Source organism: Penaeus monodon, chromosome 2 (assembly GCF_015228065.2).
Source record: "Penaeus monodon isolate SGIC_2016 chromosome 2, NSTDA_Pmon_1, whole genome shotgun sequence".
Lineage (NCBI taxonomy): Eukaryota > Metazoa > Arthropoda > Malacostraca > Decapoda > Penaeidae > Penaeus > Penaeus monodon.
This window is the reverse complement of record NC_051387.1, coordinates 43,560,298-43,585,327: the sequence shown is the minus strand read 5'-3', so window position 1 is coordinate 43,585,327 and position 25,030 is coordinate 43,560,298. Positions and strand designations below refer to the sequence as shown.

General features: G+C 43.3%; 1 protein-coding gene across 1 annotated transcript in view; it reads right to left on the bottom strand.

The window, feature by feature from the left end:
- Positions 1-24,722, bottom strand: part of LOC119582799 — a gene marked incomplete in the record, with an annotated part of 52,831 nt that extends 28,109 nt beyond the window's left edge. The window contains 2 exon segments of the mRNA XM_037931246.1: positions 8,040-8,117; positions 24,535-24,722. Coding sequence (XP_037787174.1) covers positions 8,040-8,117; positions 24,535-24,543 — 87 coding nt within the window.
- Between the last annotated feature and the right edge of the window lie 308 nt (positions 24,723-25,030).

The window sequence follows — 25,030 nt, the reverse complement described above, 5'->3', positions numbered from 1 at the left end:
ACACGGGCCGGTGGCCATTAACTCGTTACCTCTGGGGCCTCCTGCTGCTCCGAGATCCCCCACAGATTTAGTCTGGGACCGCAAGGTACCAGTTACCCATATAGGTGCACGAGGAAGGCACTGCAGAAGTTGATGATGGAGAGGCGTGACCTTGGCAGGGTGAGACTTATGCAGAAGACATGCTCCCTTTTTCGCACTGGGGGCTAGCCAGGGGTGGAAGCCTTGAACGGGAGAAGGCATGCAAGCACTTTAACACTAGGCTACCACACCACGCTTCACATCACCATGCGCGTGAAGAACCCACCCATATATATATAATATAATGTATAATGTATATATAATGTATAATGTATATATAATGTATATATAATGTATAATGTATATATAATGTATAATGTATATATAATGTATAATGTATATATAATGTATAATGTATATATAATGTATATAATGCGTATATATAATGTATATATATAATGCATATATATCTTCTTCTTTTAACGGTAGGTTCATGTCTGAGCCGCCGTATGTCACAGCATGAATAATTTTGTAGTTTTCCATGTTGTGATGCTCTTGTGAGTGAGTACGTTGGTAGGGTCCCAGTTCCTTTCCACGGAGAGTGCCGGGTTTACTGTTTACCATTTTAGGTAATCATTATCTCTTATTATCCGGGCTCTTGTGGACCAGCACGATTTGGGCTGGCTTGGCCACCCAGTGGCTAGGTAGGCAACGAGTGAAAGTTCCTTGCACAAGGGAACAAAACGGCCGGCGGTGACTCGAACCTTTGAACTCAGATTGCCGTCGTCCGTGACAATCTTGAGTCCGATGCTCTGCCATTCGGCCACCGCGGCCTTGGCGATCATGGGCTTCCAATGGATTTTTCTTGCCAATTTAGAGCGGTGGTTTGCCATGGCCTTCCGCCCGTTTTTTTTTTTTTTTTTTTTTTGTTTGTTTTTTTTGTTTTTTTTGTTTTTTGCGACGTACTGACTTGGGGCTGGCTTGGCCACACAGTGCTAGGCAGGCAAATCGAGGTGAAGTTCCTTGCCTAAGGGAAAAACAACGTCTCCGGCCGGTGGATCGAACCATCGAACGCAAGATTACGTCGTGACAGTCTTGAGTCCGACGCTATAACCATTCGGCCACCGCGTCCCCAATGCATATATATAATGTACATATATATATATAATGTACATATATATATATAATGTACATATATATATATATAATGTTTATAGATATATATATACATATATATATAATATATAAGATATATATATATATAGAATATATAATAATATATATATATTTACACTAATATATATATACATATATATCCATATATATATATAATATATATACAATATATATATATATAGATATATATAATCATATATAGTATATAGATTATACAATATACTATATACAACATTATATATATATACATTATATATATACATATACATATATACATATAGAGAGTACAATATATATATATATATATTTATTAGTAATTAGATACATTATAGATATATATATATACATATATATATTATATATATATATCTAATATACATATATATATCTACATCGTATATATTATACATATATATATATATACAATATATATATAAACACTATACATAGATATAATCTATATATCATACATATATACATATATATATTTCAAAAAATACTATATATATATATATACACGTCAATATATATATATAGATATAGATATATACCTATATATATATATACATATATGATATATATATATATATATATATACAGTTATCTATATTTATATACATATAGATAGAGTATATTATATATATATATATATATATATATATATATTATATATATATATATATATATTATATATGTATATATATAATATATTATATAATATAATATTATATCTATATATATATGATATATATATATATATATATCATATAGTTATTTATATATAATAATGGATTTTGTGGGTGATGCTAAAGGTGTTGAAGATTGGAATAAGGCATTACTGATGAAAAGTGACCCCAGGCACCCAAACTAGAAAAAAAAAAAATACAGTTATTGTCATTAAAGTCTCATGCCTTTCCTTTATATGCCTTACTGAATTGAATATAATTTTAGAAATACTGTTTAATCACACTATGTGAATTTCTCATAAAGAAACGGTTATTGTTAAACCACGTTAGCGCTGGCTCAGTTCAGTGGTTAACGCTCTGTGATTGGTTGATTTTTTTCCTAGCTAACGCTGATTGGTCGTCTAAGCCGTTCTTATAGGAAATAAAGCCCTACGATACCTAGCGATAGTAAATATGGTCGTAACGGTTACCAGACCCTACGCGCTCGTTGTTTGGCGTTCGAAAATGGGTTTCGTTCGTAAGAGCAATGTCACAGTTATGATTTTTTAAAATCGCGAACTTCCTCATGGACTGTTACGACAGAGCGCAGCAGAGAGCGTTTACGAGAATTTATTAAATCCAGTCCCAGAAAGCGACATTTTTCAGATATATTTCGGTATCCTCAGATAAAGATGTATATTTTCATTACTTACGAATCGCATTGTAAATTTCTTGATATATTTTTTTATTGAAAAGATGCATGAAATGTTCTCTGCCTTTTGAGCAGTAGATCAAAATACAAGTTCACTCAATATGGCCAAGATTTGAAGTCAACCATGACGATCATTGGAACGACATGGTAAAAATTTCCAACATGTCCGAGAGTCATATGACGTGGTATTGATCAGTGGGATGAATGACTTCAAAATCATTCTTTACCTCTGATATATCCTTAAAAGCTCAAATATATCAAAGAAAATGTTGCGCATCCTGATTTGTTGATATACTTGAATCAGTAAACCAAGTAAATGTCCGTGATCACTGGAATTACCCAGTTGTCTGATTTGGATACGGAGCTCACTCGCCGTGGATACGATAAGATGCAAAACCTAGTGAAATTTTCACTTGTCATATGAAGAACAATGTATGTAATAAAAAAAATCTTAGAACTACATTTAAACTCCAGAATCTTGTCAAGCGAAGGGTGGTGTGTATAAACAACAGGAGCTGTAGTTGTAGTCTGGTACTTTTTCCATATTTGAAACTCCCACAATGTTTTGCGTGTAATTAAAAATCACACTAGTATATTAAGTACTTTAATGGTTTCCAATCGAGTTTTTCGTGTAAAAGAAAATAAAAGATAACCATATTTTCTCAAAACTCTGTATATCAGTACAAACTTCGATGGTCTCGTGATACTACTTAAAACAATGCATCCGTGTTAGGGGTTTCGGGATGGTACAAGGCCTTATGGTATCTTTCGGTGTTCCACAAGCATCTATATTAGCCCAATCCTCTTTACAATATTCGTAAATGATATCTCACCCATAGCCCAAAATTACGTTCTTGTTCAATACGCCGATGATTTACAATTTCTCCATCGTGATTTTGTAAACAACTTTGGTAAAATAATAAAAAAGACCCAGGAGTTACCGGTTACAAGTAAAAAAAAATTTGAGACAAATGGCTCGAAGATACATCCAGATAAAAAATGCATCATAGGTAGTCGCCAAAACATCGGTAAAAATTCCTTGTAACTACCCATATAAATTTGGAAGACAGCTACACAACACCTAGCATTTCCGTAAAAAACCCTAGGTATATACATTGGCAGATTCATGACATTTGAGAAGCATGTCAACAACATCAATAGGAAAGTAATGGGCACACTAATTTACCTAGGCCATATTAACAATATCCCTGTTGAATCTAAGAGATCCGGTATTAAAATACTAGTTATCAGTATAATTAATTACTGCTCAAACATTTAGGGCACAACAAAGGTCGCATACAGAAAATTCAAAAATTACCAAACTTTGCTGCGAGAATAGCACTTGATAACGTAAATAAGTATGACCTCATTACTCTGCATATTACCAAACCAAGTTGGCTAAAAGTACACAAAACAAATGCAGCTATGATACTGGCGTATTAATTCACACAATAATTCAGTTTTTTTTTTAAATCCCAAGAGGATATTAACCGTAGGTAACACAACCTGTGTCCAAACAAGACTCGAGAGAGGAGCCCAGTCGCTCGCGCGCGCGGGCACAGGACGATGGCGAGAGAGAGGAACGTGACGAGAGAGAGAGAGGAAAGGAGAGAGCGCGCGCTCGGACAGGTAGGAGAGCGGCGAGAGGGACAAGGGAGCGCATAGAGCGAGAGGGGAAAAGAGAGCAGAGAGCTCAGAGAGGCCAGCTCGCTCGCGCGCGCGGGGCACAGGGCGAGCGATAGAGAGCAGGCACAGGAAAGAGCGCGAGAGGCAAAGGAGCGCGCGATAGAGCGGACAGGAGCGCCGCGACGAGGCCCGGAGAGCGCGCGCGAGAGGAACGGTAGCACGAGCGACAGAGGAAAAGAGAGCGAGAAAGAGCGAGACAAGGCGAGCGGCGAGCGAGCGCCGGCCAGGAGAGCGAGAGAGGAACGAGCGGAAAAGGCGCGAGAGCCGCGAGCCAGGCGCGCGCGCGCGCGCGCAGACAGGCGAGAGGAGACGCGAGCGGAAAAGGCGAGAGAAGACGGCGCGAGGACAGGCGAGCGACGCGAGACGACCAGGCGCGCTCGCGAGATAGAGGCCAAGGCGAGCGAGCGCGCGGCGAGGCCCATGGAGAGCGCGCGCGCGAGCGGAAAAGCGCTCTCGCAGCGCGCTCGCGCCCAGTCTCGCGCCGTCTCGCGCGCCAAGGCGCCGATCTCGCGCGCGGCCCAGGTGCGCGCGCGCGCGCGGCCAATGCTCGCGCGCGCGCGCGCGGGGCAAGGAGCGCGAGCTCGCGCGAGCGGCCCATGCGCGCGCGCGCGCTAGAGGAAAAGGGAGAGCAGAGCGCGCGCGAGCACGGACGCTCTCGCTCGCTGCGTCCCAGGCGCGCGCGCGCGCCGAGGACCAGGCGCGCGCGCGCTCCGCGGCACAGGCGCGCGCCGCGCTCGCGCCCAGGGCGCGCGAGCGCGCGAGCGGCCCAGAGCCGGAGCGCGCGCGCGCAAGGGGAGAGGCGCGCGAGAGAGGCAAGGGCGCGCGGAGCGAGGCAAGGCGCGCGCGCGCTAGCAGGCCCGGGGCGCGCGCGCGCGAGGCCCAGGCGAGCGACGAGAGAACGGGCCCAGAGCGAGCGCGATAGCGGCCGTCGCTTCCAGGCGCGCGCCGCGCGCGCCCAGCGAGGACAAAAGGCGCGCGAGAGCGAGCGGCCCATGCGCTGCAGTCGAGAGCGAGCGGGGACACAGGAGCGGCAAAGCGCGCTCGCTAGCGCGGAAAAGGCGCGGAAAATGAGAGAGTGGCCGAGCGCGTCAAAGGAGGGCAAAGGAGCGAGAGAGCGCGCGGGACAAGGCGCGGCAAAGGAGCGAATCGAAACCGAGAGGACAAGGCGAGGACAAGGAGAGAGCGAGGAGGACCCAGGAGATGGCCAAGGAGCGCGACGCGCGCGAGGCCCAGATAGGACAACAAGGGACGATGAAGAGCCTAGCGAGAGCGTAAAAGGCGCGAGAGAGATAAGAGAGCGAGAGGACACAGGAGAGAGCGCAGAGAGAGAGAGGCCAAAGGGAGCGCCGCGCGAGCTCGCGAGGCAAAAGGAGAAGAGAGCAAGAAAGAGGGCCCAGGAGAGACAGCTAGCAATAGAGAGGAACAAAAGGAGAGATAGCGAGCGAGCGCGGAACATGCAAGAGAGAGAGAGAGCGCGGAACAAGGAGAGATCTCTAGAGAGAGGACCAGGCTCTCGAGCGAGCGCGCGTGGGCCAAGGCCGATAGAGAGAGAGAGACGCTGACCAGGAAGAGAGACGAGACGCGATAGAGAGAGAAGAGAGCGAAGCGAGAGAGCGCGAGAGAGCGAGAGCGAGGACCAGGCGAGCTCGCGCGAGCGAGCTAGACGAGGAAAAGGAGTAGAGAGAGCGCGCGCATCGAGCGGCCAAACAGGCTGAGAGAGAGATAGCGAGCGCGAGGCCAAAGGCCGCACGAGACGAGAGAGAGATAGCGTACCAGTAGCGCTCCGAGGCGCGCGCGAGAGGCCCAGGGCGCTAGCGACGAGCGCGAGAGCGGCACGGAGAGCGAGCGACGCGAGCGAGCGAGAGAGGAAAGGAGAGCGACGAGAGAGCGAGCGCGCGGCAAGCGCCGCGCGCGCGTCCGCGAGAGTCCATCGAGCGCGCGCAGCGCGCGGAAAAGGCGAAAGATCTCGCGAGCTGTGCAAAGGCGCGAGAGAGCGTCGAGGAGAGAGAGCGAGCGACGGAAAGGGAGAGGAAGCGCGCGCGCGCGCGCGCGCGCTGCCCAGCGCTCTCGCGAGAGAGAGAGAGCTGGAAAAGGCGAAGCCGCGAGCGAGCGAGCGAGGACCAAGGATAGAGAGCGGCGCGCGAGAGAGCGGCCCAGGCGCGGCGCCGAGGAGCGCGAGAGCGAGGCACAGGAGAGAGAGAGAGCGATAAGCGCGACGAGGGCCCAGGCGAGAAGAGAGAGCGAGAGAGCTGCGACAAGGAGAGAGAGAAGAGAGCGACGAGAGGAAAAGGCTAGAGAAGAGAGAGAGAGCGAGAGCAGAGTCAAAGGCTCGCGCGAGCGCGGATCGAGATGCAAAGGAGAGAGCCGCGAGAGCGCGCGCGACCAGGAGCGCCATCGCGAGCAGCGCGCGGAACAGGGAGAGAGCACGAGAGAGAAGAGCGAGAGAGGAACAGGAGAGAGAGCGATCGCGCGCGGCGACGGAAAAGGCGAGCTAGCGAGCGACAGAGAGCGCGGAAAAGGACGCGCGGCGAGCGCGGCGAGAAGGAACACGGAGAGAGAGAGAGAGAGAGAGAGGAAAGGATGAGGAGAGAGAGAGCGAGCGATGAACAGGAGAGAGAGAGAGAGACGAGAGAGAAAAGGCGAGATGAGCGAGAGGCAAAGGAGAGAGCGAGGCGAAGAGCAGAGAGGAAAAGGAGAGAGAGAGAGCGCGCGCAGCGAGGCAAAGGGCGAGCGAGAGCTGCGCGCGAGAGCGAAAAGGAGAGAGAGAGAGAGAGAGAGAGTGTAAGGGCACAGGAGAGAGCGCGCGCAGAGAGAGAGAGAGAGAGAGGAAAAGAGAGAGAGAGAGAGAGAGATGAAAAGGGAGTGAGAGAGATAGAGAGATGAGGAAAAGGAGAGCTAGAGAGAGAGAGAAGAAAAGGAGACGAGAGAGAGAGAGGAGCGGAAAAGGAGAAGAAGGAGTAGAGAGAAGAGAGGAAAAGGAGAGAGAGAGAGAGAGCAGCTGAAAAGGGAGAGAGAGAGAGAGAGAGAGGGAAAAGGTAGAGAGAGAGATAGAGAGGAATAGAGGAAGGAAAATGAGAGAGCGAGAGCGTCTCGATATATATCTTCAAAGTAGCGATATCGCAATATCTAGGATAGAGTGTAAAATATGCGAGAGCATAGATGCTAGAGAGGAACAGTCGCGCGCTGCTCTCTAGATAGCCGATCGAAGTACTAAGGATAAGATCAGTCTATAGCTCTCACTCTCTTCCCATTATCGATCCGCGCTCTACTATGATAGCTATCGGCAAATTTATATCGTCTATATCTCTATGATATATATTCCAATTATCTCAATCTATCTATTCTCTATCTCCTCTCTCTCTCCATTCTCGCTCTCTCTCTATCTCTATCTCTCTCTCTTACATCTTCGCTCTCTCTCTCTCGTCTCTCGCTCTCTCCTCTCTCGCTACTTTCCCATTTCTCTCTCTCTCTCTCTCTCTCTTCCCATTCTCTCTCTCTCTTCCTCTCTTCTTCCATTTCCTATCTCTCTCTTCTCTCTCTCTCTCTCTCTCTCTTCCCATTCTCTCTCTCTCTCTCTCTTCCTCTATCTTTCCCATTCTCTCTCTCTCTCTCTCTCTCTCTCTCTTCCCATCTCTCTCTCTCTCTCTCTTCCCATTCTCTCTCTCTCTCCCGTTCTCTCTCTTTCCTGTTCTCTCTCTCTCTCGTTCTCTCTCTCTCGTTCTCTCTCTCTCCGTCTTCATTTCATTTTAATCTCCGTTTATCAAATCGCTTCGTCTACTCACCAATCCCAAGAAGCCCAGCACAATGAGAAAGATCCGGAGGCTTGCATTCTTTTTGCTGCGAATTTTCTTCATTAATTCCTGAAAATCAACATATTTCAGATCAACTCATTATGCTGAGAATAAAGTTAACAAATCAAAATTCATACATCTACCCAAAAATATTCTTAAGATACCATTAGTGTTCATTCCCATTGTTAACCAAAATATTTCAGGTTTGAAATACAAATTCATTTGTAAAAATACGGAGGAGTTGCATAATCTATAGACGATTCTACGGATAAACCTTTAATTCAATGAACTATAGTTATGCAAAGTTGAGAGAGCGAAGTTAAATCTATAAAAAAAAGCGTTAAAACTCACTTAAAGGGAAGGATTTCTTACCCAGGCGTATCCATACTCCTTGGGGGCATGGGACTCTATCTCTGGATATTAATATCTTTATGATACATTAATTGAAATCTCGGCACATTATTGGAAAGAGCACGGTTATTTCTTATTCTAAAACTTAATAAGTATACTCTTCCTAAATCCATCACACACGGACGTATATACATATACGTGTTTATGCATATGCGCACACAACTATTCCTATACCTATACCTATACCCCCTCCCCACACGCACATACCTATACCCCCTCCCCACACACACATACCTATACCCCCTCCCCACACACACATACCTATACCCACTCCCCACACACACATACCTATACCCACTCCACCCACACACAGACCGATACCCCCTCCACCCCACACATACCTATACCCCCTCCCCCCCACACACATACCTATACCCCCTCCACCCACACACATACCTATACCCCCTCCACCACACACACATACCTTAACCCCCCCTCCACCCACACACATACCTATACCCCCTCCACCCACACACATACCTATACCCCCTCCACCCACACACATACCTATACCCCCTCCACCCACACACATACCTATACCCCCTCCACCCACACACACACCTATACCCCCTCCACCCACACACACACCTATACCCCCCCCACCCACACACACACCTATACCCCCTCCACCCACACACACACCTATACCCCCTCCACCCCCACACATACCTATACCCCCTCCCCCACACACATACCTATACCCCCTCCACCCACACACATACCTATACCCCCTCCACCCACACACATACCTATACCCCCTCCACCCACACACATACCTATACCCCCTCCACCCACACACATACCTATACCCCCTCCACCCCACACATACCTATACCCCCTCCACCCACACACATACCTATACCCCTCCACCCACACACATACCTATACCCCCTCCACCCACACACATACCTATACCCCCTCCACCCACACACATACCTATACCCCCTCCACCCACACACATACCTATACCCCCTCCACCCCACACCATACCTATACCCCCTCCACCCACACACTACCTATACCCCTCCACCCACACACATACCTATACCCCTCCACCACACACATACCTATACCCCCTCCACCCACACACATACCTATACCCCTCCACCCACACACATACCTATACCCCTCCACCCCACACATACTATACCCCCTCCACCCACACACATACCTATACCCCCTCCACCCACACACATACCTATACCCCTCCACCCACACACATACCTATACCCCCTCCACCCACACACATACCTATACCCCTCCACACACACACATACCTATACCCCCTCCACACACACACATACCTATACCCCCTCCACACACACACATACCTATACCCCCTCCACACACACACAAACCTATACCCCCTCCACACACACACATACCTATACCCCCTCCCCACACACACATACCTATACCCCCTCCACACACACACATACCTATACCCCTCCACACACACACATACCTATACCCCCTCCACACACACACTACCTATACCCCCTCCACACACCACATACCTATACCCCCTCCACACACACACATACCTATACCCCTCCACACACACCATACCTATACCCTCCACACACACACATACCTATACCCCTACCCCCACAACAACACATACCTATACCTATACCCCCCAAAACATCATTCTGATACCTGTAGCCCCCCCCCCCCACACACACACATACATATCTATATCTATATTCCCCTCAAAAAAACTACCTGTTAGAATCCACCTGGATTCCATCTTCAGGTCTGAAGAGGAAAAGGAGAGGGAATATAAAAGAGAGGAGTGGCAACGCGTTAACTGGGGAAGGTGAGGACAGACGAACGGAAGCATAGGGAGGTCAGGTCGGAAGATCGGGTGGTCTACGTGAGGGGTGGCCGGCATAAGGGAGAAGGCGGAGGATGTAGGAAGCGAGAAGACTGTTTAAGTTGAAATTAGGTAGCAGCTACAATAAGGAGGATACCTATATCCAACACGCATATATACCCGCCCATACATATACGTACACATACACCCCAATCCACATACATTCACACCCACATATACACAAAATACGTAAGAGGAAAAGAGGGGGGGTAGGAGAGAGAGAGAGAGAGAGAGAGAGAGAGAGAGAGAGAGAGAGAGAGAGAGAGAGAGAGAGAGAGAGAGAGAGAGAGAGAGAGAGATTAACAGATTAAGACTGAAGGAAAATGACAAATTAACTTTCCCCCTCCCGCTGCCCAAGCAGGTGTAAGCGTCACTCTTTTTACATTAGCGCCACTCTCCCTCTCTCAAACAAACGGAGCACCTAACTATCGCTCTGCATGTATAACTTCGCCCCTACTGATTCTCTATAGCCTGACTATAAAGCGTTGCTGCGCGTCTTATTCATGCATGGCTGCTGTCTTTGTTTATTAATAAAGACCCTTTTACTTCTTACTTTCCACTTTTCTTTAAACCTACTGGCAGTGTTCTTGAGACGGGAAGGCACTTTCGGTTTTCTGAAAACCAACTGTTAGGCGTAGGCTCTTCCCTGAACAAGGGCGTCTCATGTCAACCCCGAGACCCGACCAGCAAGAAACGGTAAAATTTCGAGGTCATATGAATACAAGACATAGGTAGGATATCGTACACATGAATATATAGTTTTTATATATACATATAATTTTATCAGTATTGTCTTGGTGCTACACTTACATTTATTTGTGTCTTCTGATATACATGTAAATGGCCACGCATTTATGTTTATGTTTATGTAATAAACAAAGGGTTGTGATAGTTTGAGTGACCGACAAACACACTTTTAACGTATTATTTATCTTATACCGTATTATTTAGCTTTTAAGTGCGAGCGTTTTTACATTTGCCTCATAGTAAAAAAAAAAAAATATATATATATATATATATATATATACATATATATATATATATATATATATATATATATATATATATATATATATATATATATTATATATTTATATTTATTTATATATTTTCATTCTTTTAATTATATTCCTCTAAGTATATGCAATTTTAATCAACATTTTAATCACATACACTTTTAAAGGACAATTCATTTTAGCTGTGATTACGCATTCTATATGCGGGAGAGTGTGACAAAGTCTGAAGTGACATTATGTCAGAATCGAGACGACACGCTGTATTGCTCGTCCTCAAGGGCTGTCTGAATACGTACCACAAGAGTGGTGCTGTGTCTGTGGCAAATTGACCATCAGTAAGCCGTCAGTCAAGTGCTCAGATCCAGAATGTCACAATATCTGTCACAGCACATGTCTTGACAACTAGGTGTCCGACTACTCTATCGAAGCGGTAGTCCTCTACATTGAGGACCAACCAACCTCTGAGGAAGACAATGGGGAAAATACCAGCTTGAACCTCGAGAGCTCGTAAAAATAATCTTGCAACTCAGAGCAGATTTAGCCAAAAAGACTTTCTTGCTAAAGTTCCTTAGTAACCTAGCTCAGGACGCTGCTGTTTCCATTGTCAATTACGACAGCCTTATTTCTGCAACTTCTATCAGTGCAGTTAAATTTAAAACTATAGCCTGTACAGCCAAACCCGACAAAACTGACCAGGCTACTGCTTATCAACACCAGTCACACCCACAGACAACCTCATTTCAACAGCTGCAACAGCCACATCAGTTGTCATTGTCTCAGCCTGACAATTGAGCCACCTACATCAACTCCACCTCAACAGGAACTGACTGATCAGGCCCGGCTGAACCAAGCACAGGTTCACACAACATAAACAGAGGCCCCATAACCCCCAGACAACCACTCATAATCGAAAGCAGAGATCTAATAGGCAGACTCTTTACTGCAAGTATTGTAAAATCAAGGGTCACTCCGAAATAATTGCCATAAGATTAAGTAATGTGAATATTGTCATCGTAGAGGACATCAAACATCTGAGTGTCGTATGAAGAGACAAGAGGAAAGACAAGAACGCCTCTTCCAGTGCATTGCTGCAGAACAGCGTCAAAGTAATGCCATCTTGGTATAAGCAATACAGAAGCACTTGAAGCCATACACTTCACACATTTCACATCTTTCTTTGGAAGAAAAACCCACAATACAAAAACTAGATTTATTGAAAGTGAGACTACAGTTTCGAAATCCACCGGGATTCCATCTTCAGGTCTGAAGAGGAAAGGGAGAGGAGGGTGTATAAAAGCGAGAGGAGAGGTAACGCGGTAACACGGGGCAAGTGAGGACAGACAAACGGAAGATGATGTCCTTGCTTTCCTCCAGAGGAGACTCCCCCCACAGAGGATCCTCGTCTCCCTCTGCCCACCGACGTCTTCCTCCAGCTGATTCGTCTGTGTGTGGAGTCTTAATTCCTTTTCCTTTGAAGGTTGCTTCTACTCTCAGACGTTCAATGTTGCCATGGGCTCTCCCCTCTCTCCAGTCCTGGCAAACCTGTTCATGGAATTCTTCGAGTCTGAGCTCCCTTCCATCTCCCTTCGGCCGTCGATCTGGCTGAGGTATGTCGACGACGTCTTTGCTCTCTGGCCTCATGACCCTGCTCTGTTTCCGGAACTCTCTCCTTCCATCCGTTTCAAGGTGGAATGAAAGGTTGACAACAAGCTCCCTTTCTTGGACATCCTAGTCCATCGCTCTGCTGACCACTTCTCCATATACAGGGTGGAAAATGTCGGACATAAATGTATATTATACGACTTCCCGCATTAAAGACAAGTGTCCCCCTTGCAATAGGTAAGCAGTACGCACCTGCAATTACAAATGCAAACGGCATCAGGATAAACGTGTATCATGCAAAAGAATGAGACCATGGTATCCTACCACAATAAATATTTATCAATAACACTAATAATCTATGATAAAAGGGACACAATATTAGTAAAATAATATTTAAATATAAAATCAATCATACTCCATGTCACTGACCACAGTTTGAAGATCTTGTCCTGGCAAAAGCTTTAGGGGACCGTCCCGCAACGTGGTGGAGGTAGTGGGGGATAAAGGGGGGTAATTTTTTCAAATACTAATAAACATAAAACCGTCTTACAAATTTTCAATATTTTGTTTATTATAGCATTCCGCATCTTTGGTGCAAAATTTATGGAAATTCTCTGAAGGGGGCGATACCCCTAAAAAAGAAGAAAAAAAAAACCAGCATAAACGTCGATAAAATCCAAATAGAATGACGTGTTTTTTTCTCGAAATTTGCCATAGATAATTTTTTTTTTTACATACGTACGTAGGGGAATTTGTTTCTGTATAAAAGGACATGACAATAGAAGATTAATACCATGATAATATTGACTATCTACAGTAACTAGCATATTTTGGGAAAATATCCGTGTATGACAATCAGGATTACAGTAAATAAGTGTATTGTGTGGTTAACTGAGATACCTTTCGTCTATGGCAAAAAGTGCGCAAATCTAAAACAATGGAGATACAGGACAGACAAGATAGAAAGTCGAACCATCATTTTCCAAGTCCCCATCATGTTTACTTTGCGAAGACCAAAACAAACGTGACTCATTACTGAGATCTATCAAGGAGTCCACATATTACTATGCACTTGTGAGAACGATTACAATTGTAATTACCAGCGTCTGATTTTACAGATTCATGTATATAATGCATTCTTTGTTTTGTTATACTTTTTTTACATGTTTTGGTAATCATTTATGCTATTCTTTACAATAATCTTATGCACATGCACATTTTACCACTAGGATATTTGACAGGCTGCCGGATGCCATTCTTTGAGAAATATCAGCGAGAATGTTTCATTTTAAGTGCTGCATAGATTCTGGGTCATTTTAAAACCATATAGTGAATATAAAGAACAAATGGACATTACTATTTATCAAAGCCTGATAATTGAGCCCATTAGGTACCCCAAATGACGAAAGTGATTAGACACCAAGCAATTCTGAACATGGATGGAAGCGAAGAAAAGTTTGGCGTTTTGCTATATATATTCATGTGGTTGTATCATGGGGATCCAGTGGGCAGATCCTCTGGCTAGGTAATATATAGACAGTATTTTCTTAAAGCCACGGGGGTCCTGGTTAGGAGCATAGGCAAGGGTCCACTTTCATCCAGCCATCTTTTCCATAGAAAATATTATATACTAATGATAAAACAAACAAGTCTAAGGTTAAGGTATATGAAAGGACCATACTGGGTTGTAGAAAAGATCATAGTGTTGTTGGCAATGAAAATTTACATTGATTGATATCAAATTTAATCTGCACCACTACTATTTTTTTTTCTTTTGGGGGGGGTGGGTGTTATTGAAAAAAATTGTTTCATTATGACCTTGTTTCATCAATTAAGGCCTGTTTTATAACTTTTTTTTCTTTCTTTTTTTTTACGATGATTACATTTCATGCTTCCCGTGCATAAACTGAGAATGGCCACTTTGACAGCCGGTCAGATTCATGTACGACTAATCGGTGTCAAGACTGTGACTGTGACTTTGGGATATTTTTCCCTTTTTTTCAGGTGAAACTGAGGAATTGATTCGTTTTTGCAAAGAACATGGTATTGTACCGAATACCACCGACTGTGCAAAGTGTGGGGCAGACTGCCGAATGGACAAAGAAAAAACGATTAATTTTCCAACTTTGACAATTGGGTCTTCCCTTACAATATTTCATATCAGATTTGTTCTCGTGTGATGAGAACAAATCTGATGATCATTTCCACTGCATTCATGAGCCAACAATCTTGAGGTGATTTGATAAGTCCTGACAGAAGGGGAGGGCATGAAGTAGTTCAGGAGAATTATAAGGTAAATCAGGCTGAAATATGAATAGAGAACAGAAATGTGTAAAACAAGCACATACAGACACAGACACAGACACAGACACAGACACAGACACAGACACACACACACACACACACACACACACACACACACACACACAAAAAAAAAAAAAAAAAAAAAAAAAAAAAAAAAAAAAAAAAAAAAAAACAGCCAATGAAACTCTACGTACGTCCCTGTCATCTTTGAGTCTTAGGACCGACACGCCGACTTTCAAAAAACTCGAACCACTCGTTCAGTACAAAATCTACAGCATTTCACATAATCCAGATCCTGTGGAATCGTACAATGCGTCCTAACCAGTAAACCAACCTAACCTCAACCCTGTGGGATTTATACCACACGATCTACATATTCCCTAGCCAGAGGGCTCTGCTCCCTGGACCTCCATAATAATTTATACGCTAAGCCAGGCTGCTATACCCCCTGCACCCCATGTATCATATGCACCTAGCCAGGGGGCTATACGCCCTGCACCTGGTGGTATTATATCCGCCTAGCCAGGAGGCTATGCACCTGTGGTATTATATGCACCTAGCCAGGGGGCTTTGCCCCCTCGACCTCCAGGGTTTTAAAAAAACCCCTTTAAAAAATTTTTTAAAAAAAATTTTTGGGGTTTTTAAAACCCCCAAAAAAAAAAACCCCCAAAATTTAAATTTTTTGGGGGAAAAAAAAGGGGGAAAAAATTTAAAAAAAAAAAAAAAAAAAAAAAAAAAAAAAAACACAACAACCCCACCCCCCCCCCCCCCCCAAAAAAAAAAAAAAAAAAAAAAAAAAAAAAAAAAAAAAAAAACCCCCCAAAATTTAAAAAAAAAAATTTCCAAAAATCGCCCCAAAAACCCAAAAAAAATTTTCCCCCCGGGGTTTTTTAAAAAATTCCAAAAAACCAAAAAAAAAATTTAAAAACCCCCAAACCCCCAAACCCCCCCCCTTTTTCCCCAAAAAAGGGGCCCCCCTTTAAAAAAAAAAGGGGGGGGGTTTTTAACCCGGGGGGGGCCCCCCCCGGGGCCCAAAAAAAAATTTTAAAAAAAACCAGGGTTTCCCCCCCAAAAAAAACCCCTTTTTAAAAAACCTTTTTTTTTTTTTAAAGGGTTTAAAAAGGGTTTTTTTTCCTTTTGGGGGGGGGAAATTAAGGTTAAAAATTTTGGGGGTTTTTTTAAAAGGTTTTTTAAATTAAAAAAAAGGGGGGGGGGAAAAAAGGGTTAAATTTTTTGGGGGGGGAAAAAAAGGGAAAGGGGGGGGGGGAAAAAAATTGGGTTTAAAAAAGGGAAAGGGGGTTTTTAAAAGGGTTTTTTAAAAAAGGGGGGGGGGGGGGGGGGGGGGGGGAAAAAGGGGGGGGAAAAAGGAAAAGGGGGGAAGGAAAAAAAAAAAAATTTTAAAAAGGGGGTTTAAAAAAAAAAAAAGGGGGGGAAACGGGGGGAAAGGGAAAAATTTTAAAAAGGGTTTTTTAAAGGGGGTTTTTTTGGGGGGAAATTTTAAAAAAAAAGGGGGAATTTTTGGGGGGGGGGGAAAGGGGGGGGGGTTTTTTGGGGGGGGGGAAAGGGGGGGGGGGGGGGGTTTTTTTAAAAGGGGGGGGAAAAATTTGGGGGGAAAAAAGGGCCCGGGGGGGGGGGGGGGGGGGAAAGGGGGGGGGTTTTTTTTTTCCCCCTTTGTTTTTTAAAAATTTTAAATTTTTTTTTTTAAAAGGGGGGGTTTGGGGGGGGGGGGGGGGGGGGGGGGGGAAAGGGGGGGGGGGGTTTTTAAGGGGGGGGGGGAAAAATTTTTTTTTAAAAAAAGGGGGGGTTTTTTGGGGGGGGGGGTTTTTTTTTTTTTTTAAATTTTTTTTTTGGGGGGGGGGGGGGTTTTTTTTTAAAAATTTTTTGGGGGGGGGGGGGTTTTTTTCCCGGGGGAAAGGGAAAGGGGGGGGTTTTTTTTTGGGGGGGAAAAAGGGGGGGGTTTTTTTTTTTAAAAAAAGGGGGGGGGGGGGGGGTTTTTTTTTGGGGTGGGAGTATCTGTAATAGAGATTGGGTTCGGGTTTTGGATGGCAAAAGAGTTTTTACTGGGGGAAAGGGATAGGTAGAAAAGGGGGAATTAGATGTAGGGGGGGGGTTTAGGAGAATTGGTAGAATGAGCAGTATTATGGAGTAAGGGGTAAGAGGGGAAAACCCCCGTCGAGTGCTTTTCCCGTCTGGCTTCACGTAGGTGAAGGGCCAAGTTGGGAAACGGAGTTGGGTACCTCAGACTAAAAATTTTTAGGGGACAGCCCCCCTAAAATACATTTTGGGGGCCGCCACCGTTGGCAAATTTTGCGTGATTGGGGGGGGGGGAAAAGCAGTTAATGGGGATGGCCCGGTTGGGGACATAGTGGGCAAATTGGCTGTGGAACGGCAATGTTTGGCTGGGTGTCCCCAGACGCCCAAAAATTTTTTGGGATGCGTGGAGGAGGTTGGTAGGCGGAAAAAGGAGGGAAATTTTCCTCCTATGTAACGGGAAAAGGGGAAAGGGCCCCCTTTTTCGGAAGGGGAAAATTTTTTCTTTTGTTTTGGGTTTTTTTTCGATGAAACCCCTGGGGGAAATTGAAATGCATTGTACTGATGTTGCATCATAGCGAGACAGGCAAGGGGGGTCTTCTCCAAGTCCCGACCAACCTTTTTCCCTAGATTGGCCCAAATTTTCTGGGGAGAATTTAAAATTTCCGGGGCAAGTTTGAGGGTTGGATGGGGTTCTGCAAGGGTGGGGTTTTCCATATAGGTCAGTTGGTTTTTTTAATGCCCATAGCTTGGTTTTCGGATGTTACTGTGGGCAAAGACGGGGGGCCGGGCGGGTCGGCTACGGGGAAAAAGACTTTTCCTACTTTTTTTTGGAGACATTGGGTTTGGGAAAAGAAGGGTTTTTGTCCCGAGTAGGGAAACTGTTGGGGGGGTTTACGAAAAATGGTCCCATTTGGGGTGCGCTAAAGAGGTATTAAGATCAAATTTTAGAGGGTAGGGGTAAATAGAAGGGGGGGGGGCGTGACGAAGATGGAGTGTGTTGAGGGGGTGTGGTTTTTGGAGAGGTGGGGGAGTAAGGGGTAAGGTTTAATAAGGGGGATGGGGTGGTTGATGTTGCAAATTTTGGGGTAGAGGTGTTTAAATTGGACCCCCCTGCTGGAAAAGTGGAAATGTTTCCTTTTGGGTTGAAATTTTTGGCCACTTTCGAGTAGGGTTGATGAGGGGGTAGTTATTGCAGTTTCGGAGCCGGGGCAAAGGAAGCCTGGGTTTAGGGGGAAACGGGTGGGTTTTTTAAACTTGGGGCTATTTGAAAAGGGGCAAGCCTCAAATTTCCCCTTAAATATTTGGGGGTATATTTTCATTACTGGCCATGGGAAACCGGGGTTTTTGTTGGGGATAAAAAAGTTCCCCCCCTCAGGGTCCCCCCTTTAAAGGGGGAAGGGCTAGGTAACTAAAAACAGGTTTTAAATTTCCTGCCCCTGGCTCCCTCAGGGCCCTTCAGGACTGGAACAAAGTCGCCCTTTTTTCCTTTTTAGCACGGCCCCCCCCTCCCCAAAACCCTTTGGTGGGGAAACAGAAGGGTTTTGGGGAAGGACAGAAAAGAAAAGGGGAAGGAAAAAAAAACCATTTCAAAATTAGTTGAGTCGAGGGCTGAGTCCCAAGGTTGGGGAGTTCCCCATCATTGGGGGCCCCGTCTCCCCCCTAAAACCCCCAACCCATGATAACGGGCAAGGGATTGGGGGAGGGGGGCAATTTTTTGGGTTCAAACATCCCAAACTGTGATTTGATACCAAAGTTTTATTTTTTTCTGTATATCCACTATATGGGCCCTTTTAAAAAAGACTGGAATCGGTGTTTTTTTTAAGAAAAACATGTTACTGAGAGCGACGGGCCCGAGAGAAAAAAGACCTGCCACCTTGTAGAGCATAAAAAAAGTAGGAAGCAATACCAAATAAAACTGCGAGGCCCCTTTTTTTTCCTGGGAAAGGACGAAAGTCCCCACCATGTTTACCTTGGGGAAAAAAAAAACAAATACGTCGATTTACTACGATCTATTTAGTATTGCTTTTCCCTTTGAGATGATTATTTTGCAATTCCCAAATGTCGTTTCCGGAGTCAATATAATAAATTTTTAAACCCTTTTCATATTCTTTAACATAGACCCCCTGGCTGGGAATATTACCCCTATTTTTTTAAAAACCCACGGGGGTCCAGAAGTCATACCCCCTTGGCTAGGTGTATCATTCCACAGGGGTCCGGGGGGAAACCCCCTTGCTGGGAAATTAGATCGTATTTTTTAAACCAAGGGGGTTCAGGGGTTGAGCCCTTAGTCCAAAAAAAGGGGGGTTGGGGTTAGCCCCCCAGCTAGGCATATACTTTCCCTGGGGGCCAGGGTCAGACCCAAAATGGCTAGGGAATATATAAAATTGTGTGTATATACCCCAAAAGGTTAAGGTTAAGTTGGTTTTTCTGGGACAATTGTACGATTTACCAGGGTGATCTGGATTATGTGAAACCCCGTAGATTAATTAAAACTACAAAGAAAAGTGTTTTTACCACCCGGGCTATCTGTGCTGGGAAAACATGATTACTTTTTTACATATATCTCAATAGTACAGTAGTCTGTAATACTTAATTGCCATGGTAAATAGAAATAAAAAAAAAAATACATAAACAAAAAAATTTTATTTTTAATAGTTTTTGCCCTGTCACTTAATACAGTTATTTGATTAGGTAGTTATACATAGTATATATTTGGGATAGAAATTTAAAGAAAGTAAATCTTCCATGTTCTTTTAAAATCATTTTAGATGTCTGATAGCTGCATCACTGCATTCAAGATAAGTGATCAAACGTTTTCTTCGCTACAGTTACATCTTTATTTATTTGCACTTTTTGCTCTGTACAGTTTCCAAAACATTTATAACCTAAAAGTATTCTGGCAATTACCAGTAAATTGTCTGTTTGACTTCGGGGCCACCCATAGGGGGGGGTTTATATCTGCAGATTGGAGTGCCTTATGGTCAGCTTTTTGGCCTAAAACGTTAGTTAATCTACTAGTTCCCCTTATTAGAACTTTCAATATATAAAGGGATCCCAAGATTAAAATTCATAGTTCTTTTCCCGCAGGTTCCTTCGCCAATTGTCTTGCTTGCGGATTTCCAACATGAGAGGTATCCATAAAATAGGTATCCACCTTTTACTGCACAAATGAGTGCATGGTTGCTAAATGATCTTATAAAAACAAAGTAAAACAGTCTATGGCTTTAAAATTATGCCAGTTTTTCTGACAAGAATTTGGGGGAGATTGAAAAATTTTGTCTCTTTTTTACAAAAGGTTCAGGTTTTCTTTTTATGTTTACCCCGTATATAAAATTTTTTGATACATGTTGGGGGTTCTTTTCACCAAAAGCAAAAAAGAATTTTGGGTTCCGGAAAATTTTATTTTTTAGAGCCGCTTTCTCAGCAAAATATAATTCCCCCCCATATGACCTTGGATTGGGCCGAAATATGGAAAAACCTCCCCTTTTTATTTTAGGGCTTTCCCTTCCCCGCAAACATTAAATTGTTTAAAGATTTTTTTCCACCATTGGCCCCCGGATTTAAAGCTTGGGTTGAATTCCCTGTTTGGGGTTGGGAAAAAAAAATTTTTCCCCTGGAAAGCACTTGCAAACTGTTTTTTGGTACATCTTGATAGAAATCCATGCAGTTGTGAGATAATTTACCCTATAACCTGTACCTGAGTCTGTTCAAAATTATCCTTTCTAGAACTTTGCATACACAAGAGGTTAGTGAAATTGGGCAGTATTTATCTGTGTGACTTAGGTATAGGTATAATTAGACCGTGTGTCTATGGGCCAGGCAGAATACTTTGTGACAAAACGTAACCTGTTCAGGTGCAAAAGGGGATTACCAGGTACAAGAGCTATAAGGTGGAGGACACTAGGTAATTCCATCTTCACCTGGGGCAGACACTTTCCCTTGATCAGTGTATTGTTCAGTACCCACTCAGTAATATCAGCAAAGTCTGAAGGGTTGGTATCAGAACATCCAATCTCAAATGGAAAAAGTATGAGTAATTTTTGACTAAGGTGATTCTGAATATTTGTGGGAAGTGAGCTCAATTTGGACACTAGACCATTGACAAAGGGGCATATCTCCTTGTGCAAAAGGACTTTGGAACTGCAGGGTGTTAGTTGGTTTACCCGAGTCAATTAATTTTTTCCTATACCTGATCTTAAGATGTTTTGTTAATGCTTAGGACCTGTTATAAGTGTTTATTTCTGAAATGAGTTTATATTCCTGTAGATTTTTGTTAGCCTCAAGAAACATGTATTACTTTCTTTCTGCAACTTTCTATTGACATCCAGTGCTATCCATTATCCCCCCCCTTCAACCCCCGGTTCCCCACGCATCCCCCAAGATCGTTGGGTAGAGGAAAAATATAATTTTGGGAGGGTGTGTCGCTCTCGGTAACAATTCCCGAAAGTTTTAGCTCGATTTTGTTGCATGCTGTGACCCAATCATTCAAATGCGGTCGTTTGCAATAGCCAAATCAGTAATAATTTTTATCAATACTGCATGTATTATTGTCCAATTAAAAGTAAAGATTTTTATTGCATGCATTTTCTTACAACTTGAAATTTACTTTGTGCAATAAGTATATTGATTTTGTTATATGCAAGTAAATTGTACGAACCTTACATCGTCGTGCCTCCGTTATTACGCTTCACCAAAATACGTCGACCTTCATGAAGGTAGTATTTCCAGGGGCAGATGTATTTCACGATTTGTAAAGGTCAGCCGGTTTTCAATATTTTTTTTTCACACGTAGATTTACTTTAACAGCGGCCAGACAGACAATGAACATTTTTTGTGGGCGAGGGCAGGGCTTTTCGGAAAAAGGAGCTATGATTGGTCTGAAAAGACTAACGTCATTGAATTTTTCATTGGCTAGGATTTGTTGCCGTTTGCTAAACACCACAACCTGCAAATTTACCAGTATCTAGCCATTATATATGGTGTCAATTTCATGAATTTTCACTTATGAAGCATTTATTATTGTCATTTCAGGTGCATATATTGTATCCTGTGTGAAACATTTTAACATGTCAAGATATCAATATTATTTAATATGCTTTCAGTAGAGTTTTTGAAATATTGTTTTAGTAAACACCCCATGAACTTTTTGTAAACTCTCAGTCGCTCTCGGTAGAACTATCTCATCAAAAGTAATTGGGGCAGGCATGAGTAAGGCCTTCTCTTTCCCATTTAAAGGGAGGTATGGGCGACACCCTTACAATAAAATATTGCGGAAGAGCGATTCTTAATTTTGCCTAATACACAATCAATACCCGAAATTATATAAATGTATCTCACGTATATCTGCCGCTTCACCATCTCCTCACGGTAAAGCCAGAGGTTTCCATATTTTGAGTATGAATATGCGGATTTATCAGATGGTGAGCATACCCACGATCCTTTAATATGCGGTTTATATATAAGCTGTTGCTATGATGGATTTCGGTTTATTTAATTTATTAAGTGATGAGTATGTCTGCCATGCCAGAAGTGTTGAGCACTACCGCCACGACTTCATCATCTTTAATATCCTCAAAGACAATTAACTCACCCTTTTGCTGTTATATTGGTGGTGTATCTAATGAAATTTGAATTTGTTACTTCCGAATAAGAAATGCCATAAGCAGCACTGATGCTTATGGATATCGTACATATTATATAAACAGTAGAATAGGTTAATTTTCCGACTATGGCAATCGGATCTTCCCTGATAATATTTGTATCATTAGATTTGTTCTCGTGTGATGAGAACGACTCTGATGATCATTTCCGTCGCATTCTCCAGCCGACAATCTTGATGTGATTTGATGTCACGATAGCAGGAGAGGGCATGAAGTAGATCAGAAAAAATATGGGGTAAAACAAGCTGATATAAGAACAGAGAACAGAAATGTGTAAAACAAGCACACACACACACACACAAAAAACCGCTTAATATCGGGTAATGAAACTAAGGACGTCGCCGCCATCTTTGAAAGTCTACGCACCAACGCGCCAACTTTCGAAAAACTACGGGAACCAAACCCATCGTTCGGTAAAAAAAAATACGGGATTTCACAATTCAGCTCCCCCGTGGTAATCGTACATTGCGTCCTAACCAATAAAACAACCTAGCCTTAATCCTGTGTGATTTATACACTACGCTCCATATATTCCCTAGCCAGGGGGCAGACCCCGCCCCCCCCCGTCGTATTATATTCGCTCGGTCCTGTATCTCCCTTATTTTCGATTTGCGCACTTTTTGCCATAGATGAAAAGTGCCTTGTTTTCGTCAAGATCACCACTCCATACTTTTTTTTTCTGTACTGGTTGACATACACGGAAAGTTTTCCAAACCTCCTTCATGTAAATTTATGCGGAAATTATCTACTTTCGAAATGAAGAGATTATAATAAATATAACAAAATAAAACGGCGTCATTGTTATGTTTACAAAAAGTAGGTAAGGATATCGGATGGCGATTTTTAAAATACTGGCTCTGTGACTTGCGACGGAAGTACACAGATGAGTTTCTTCGATTTAATCGCACTGTCACATGCATATATTTTTTTCCGTTTTAAAGCTGGCTAGTTGAAACTTTACCTGTGGCCTTCTCTCTTTTGTCCTGTATCTCCCTTATTTTGGATTTGCGCACATTTTGCCATATATAAAAAGTGGCTTAGTTTCCCTTAGGGTAACCGTTCCATACATTTTTATGTAATCCCGATTGTCATACATGGGAAATTTCCCCGATTTTTATGAGTTTATGCTCTTAGAATGGGGTGGGGTTCGTGTGTTCATTAGGTCGACTTTCGTACCTGTCGGCGCTTAGAGATATCACTTACATATCGCAAGGCTGCGCTTATGGAATCCTTAGCGATTCATTGAAGTGTAAATCCAGCCTTTATATTAATTGAACACTGGGAGTGCTGAGGATACGACGATCGCTGACTTCACACCCCTATCAGTTTCCTTGTGCAATTGCCAGGCTCGATAATTGGATATTACATTAAGTTTCAAGACGAGTTGATAATACACAATATAATTATAATTATAATATAATTACGAGAAAAGTGTTTTAATTTGAACTTGTAAGCAACATTTAGCATTTATGAAGAACCCTGATCTACAGCACAGACCCCGAACATTCCATCAAAATCAACGGTTACGCGTGTATTTTGCAAACATTTTCCGAATCTTTAACGAAAATATAAGAAGTACTAACCAGTGCCATGGCTCCTTCTTAAAAGGTATGCTTGACCAAATATTCCGCGATTTCTGCAGAGACCCGAAGTATTGGAGCCGCAAGGAGTGCTCGCTGATGCCTTCCTCTCTGTCGCCTTTCTGAGCAAAAGATTACGCCGGAAAATCCTTAAACAATGAGAAAACAGCATAAAAGATATTGTTCATTCCGTTCTCAACAGATGGCGTAGGTGAGGGTACAGTTTCGTTAATTTTCATTCTTGTCCGACGTTTGATCTGCGGCCACCTTTAGTTTCTGTCTTCACGCTTATTAATAACATTGTGGAATAGTCAGCAGTATAAACAAACAAAATGTAATTAATACAAAGAAACGCGAATCTAATCTTATTTCGTATCCTTCTTCTAGTTTATCGCATCATCAAAAGATGGCGTGGCCTGGCGTCGATAAAAGGGGAAGCTAGCCTAAACCTCATATATATATCATATATTTCTTCCGAACAAGGTGATTGGTAACTGCT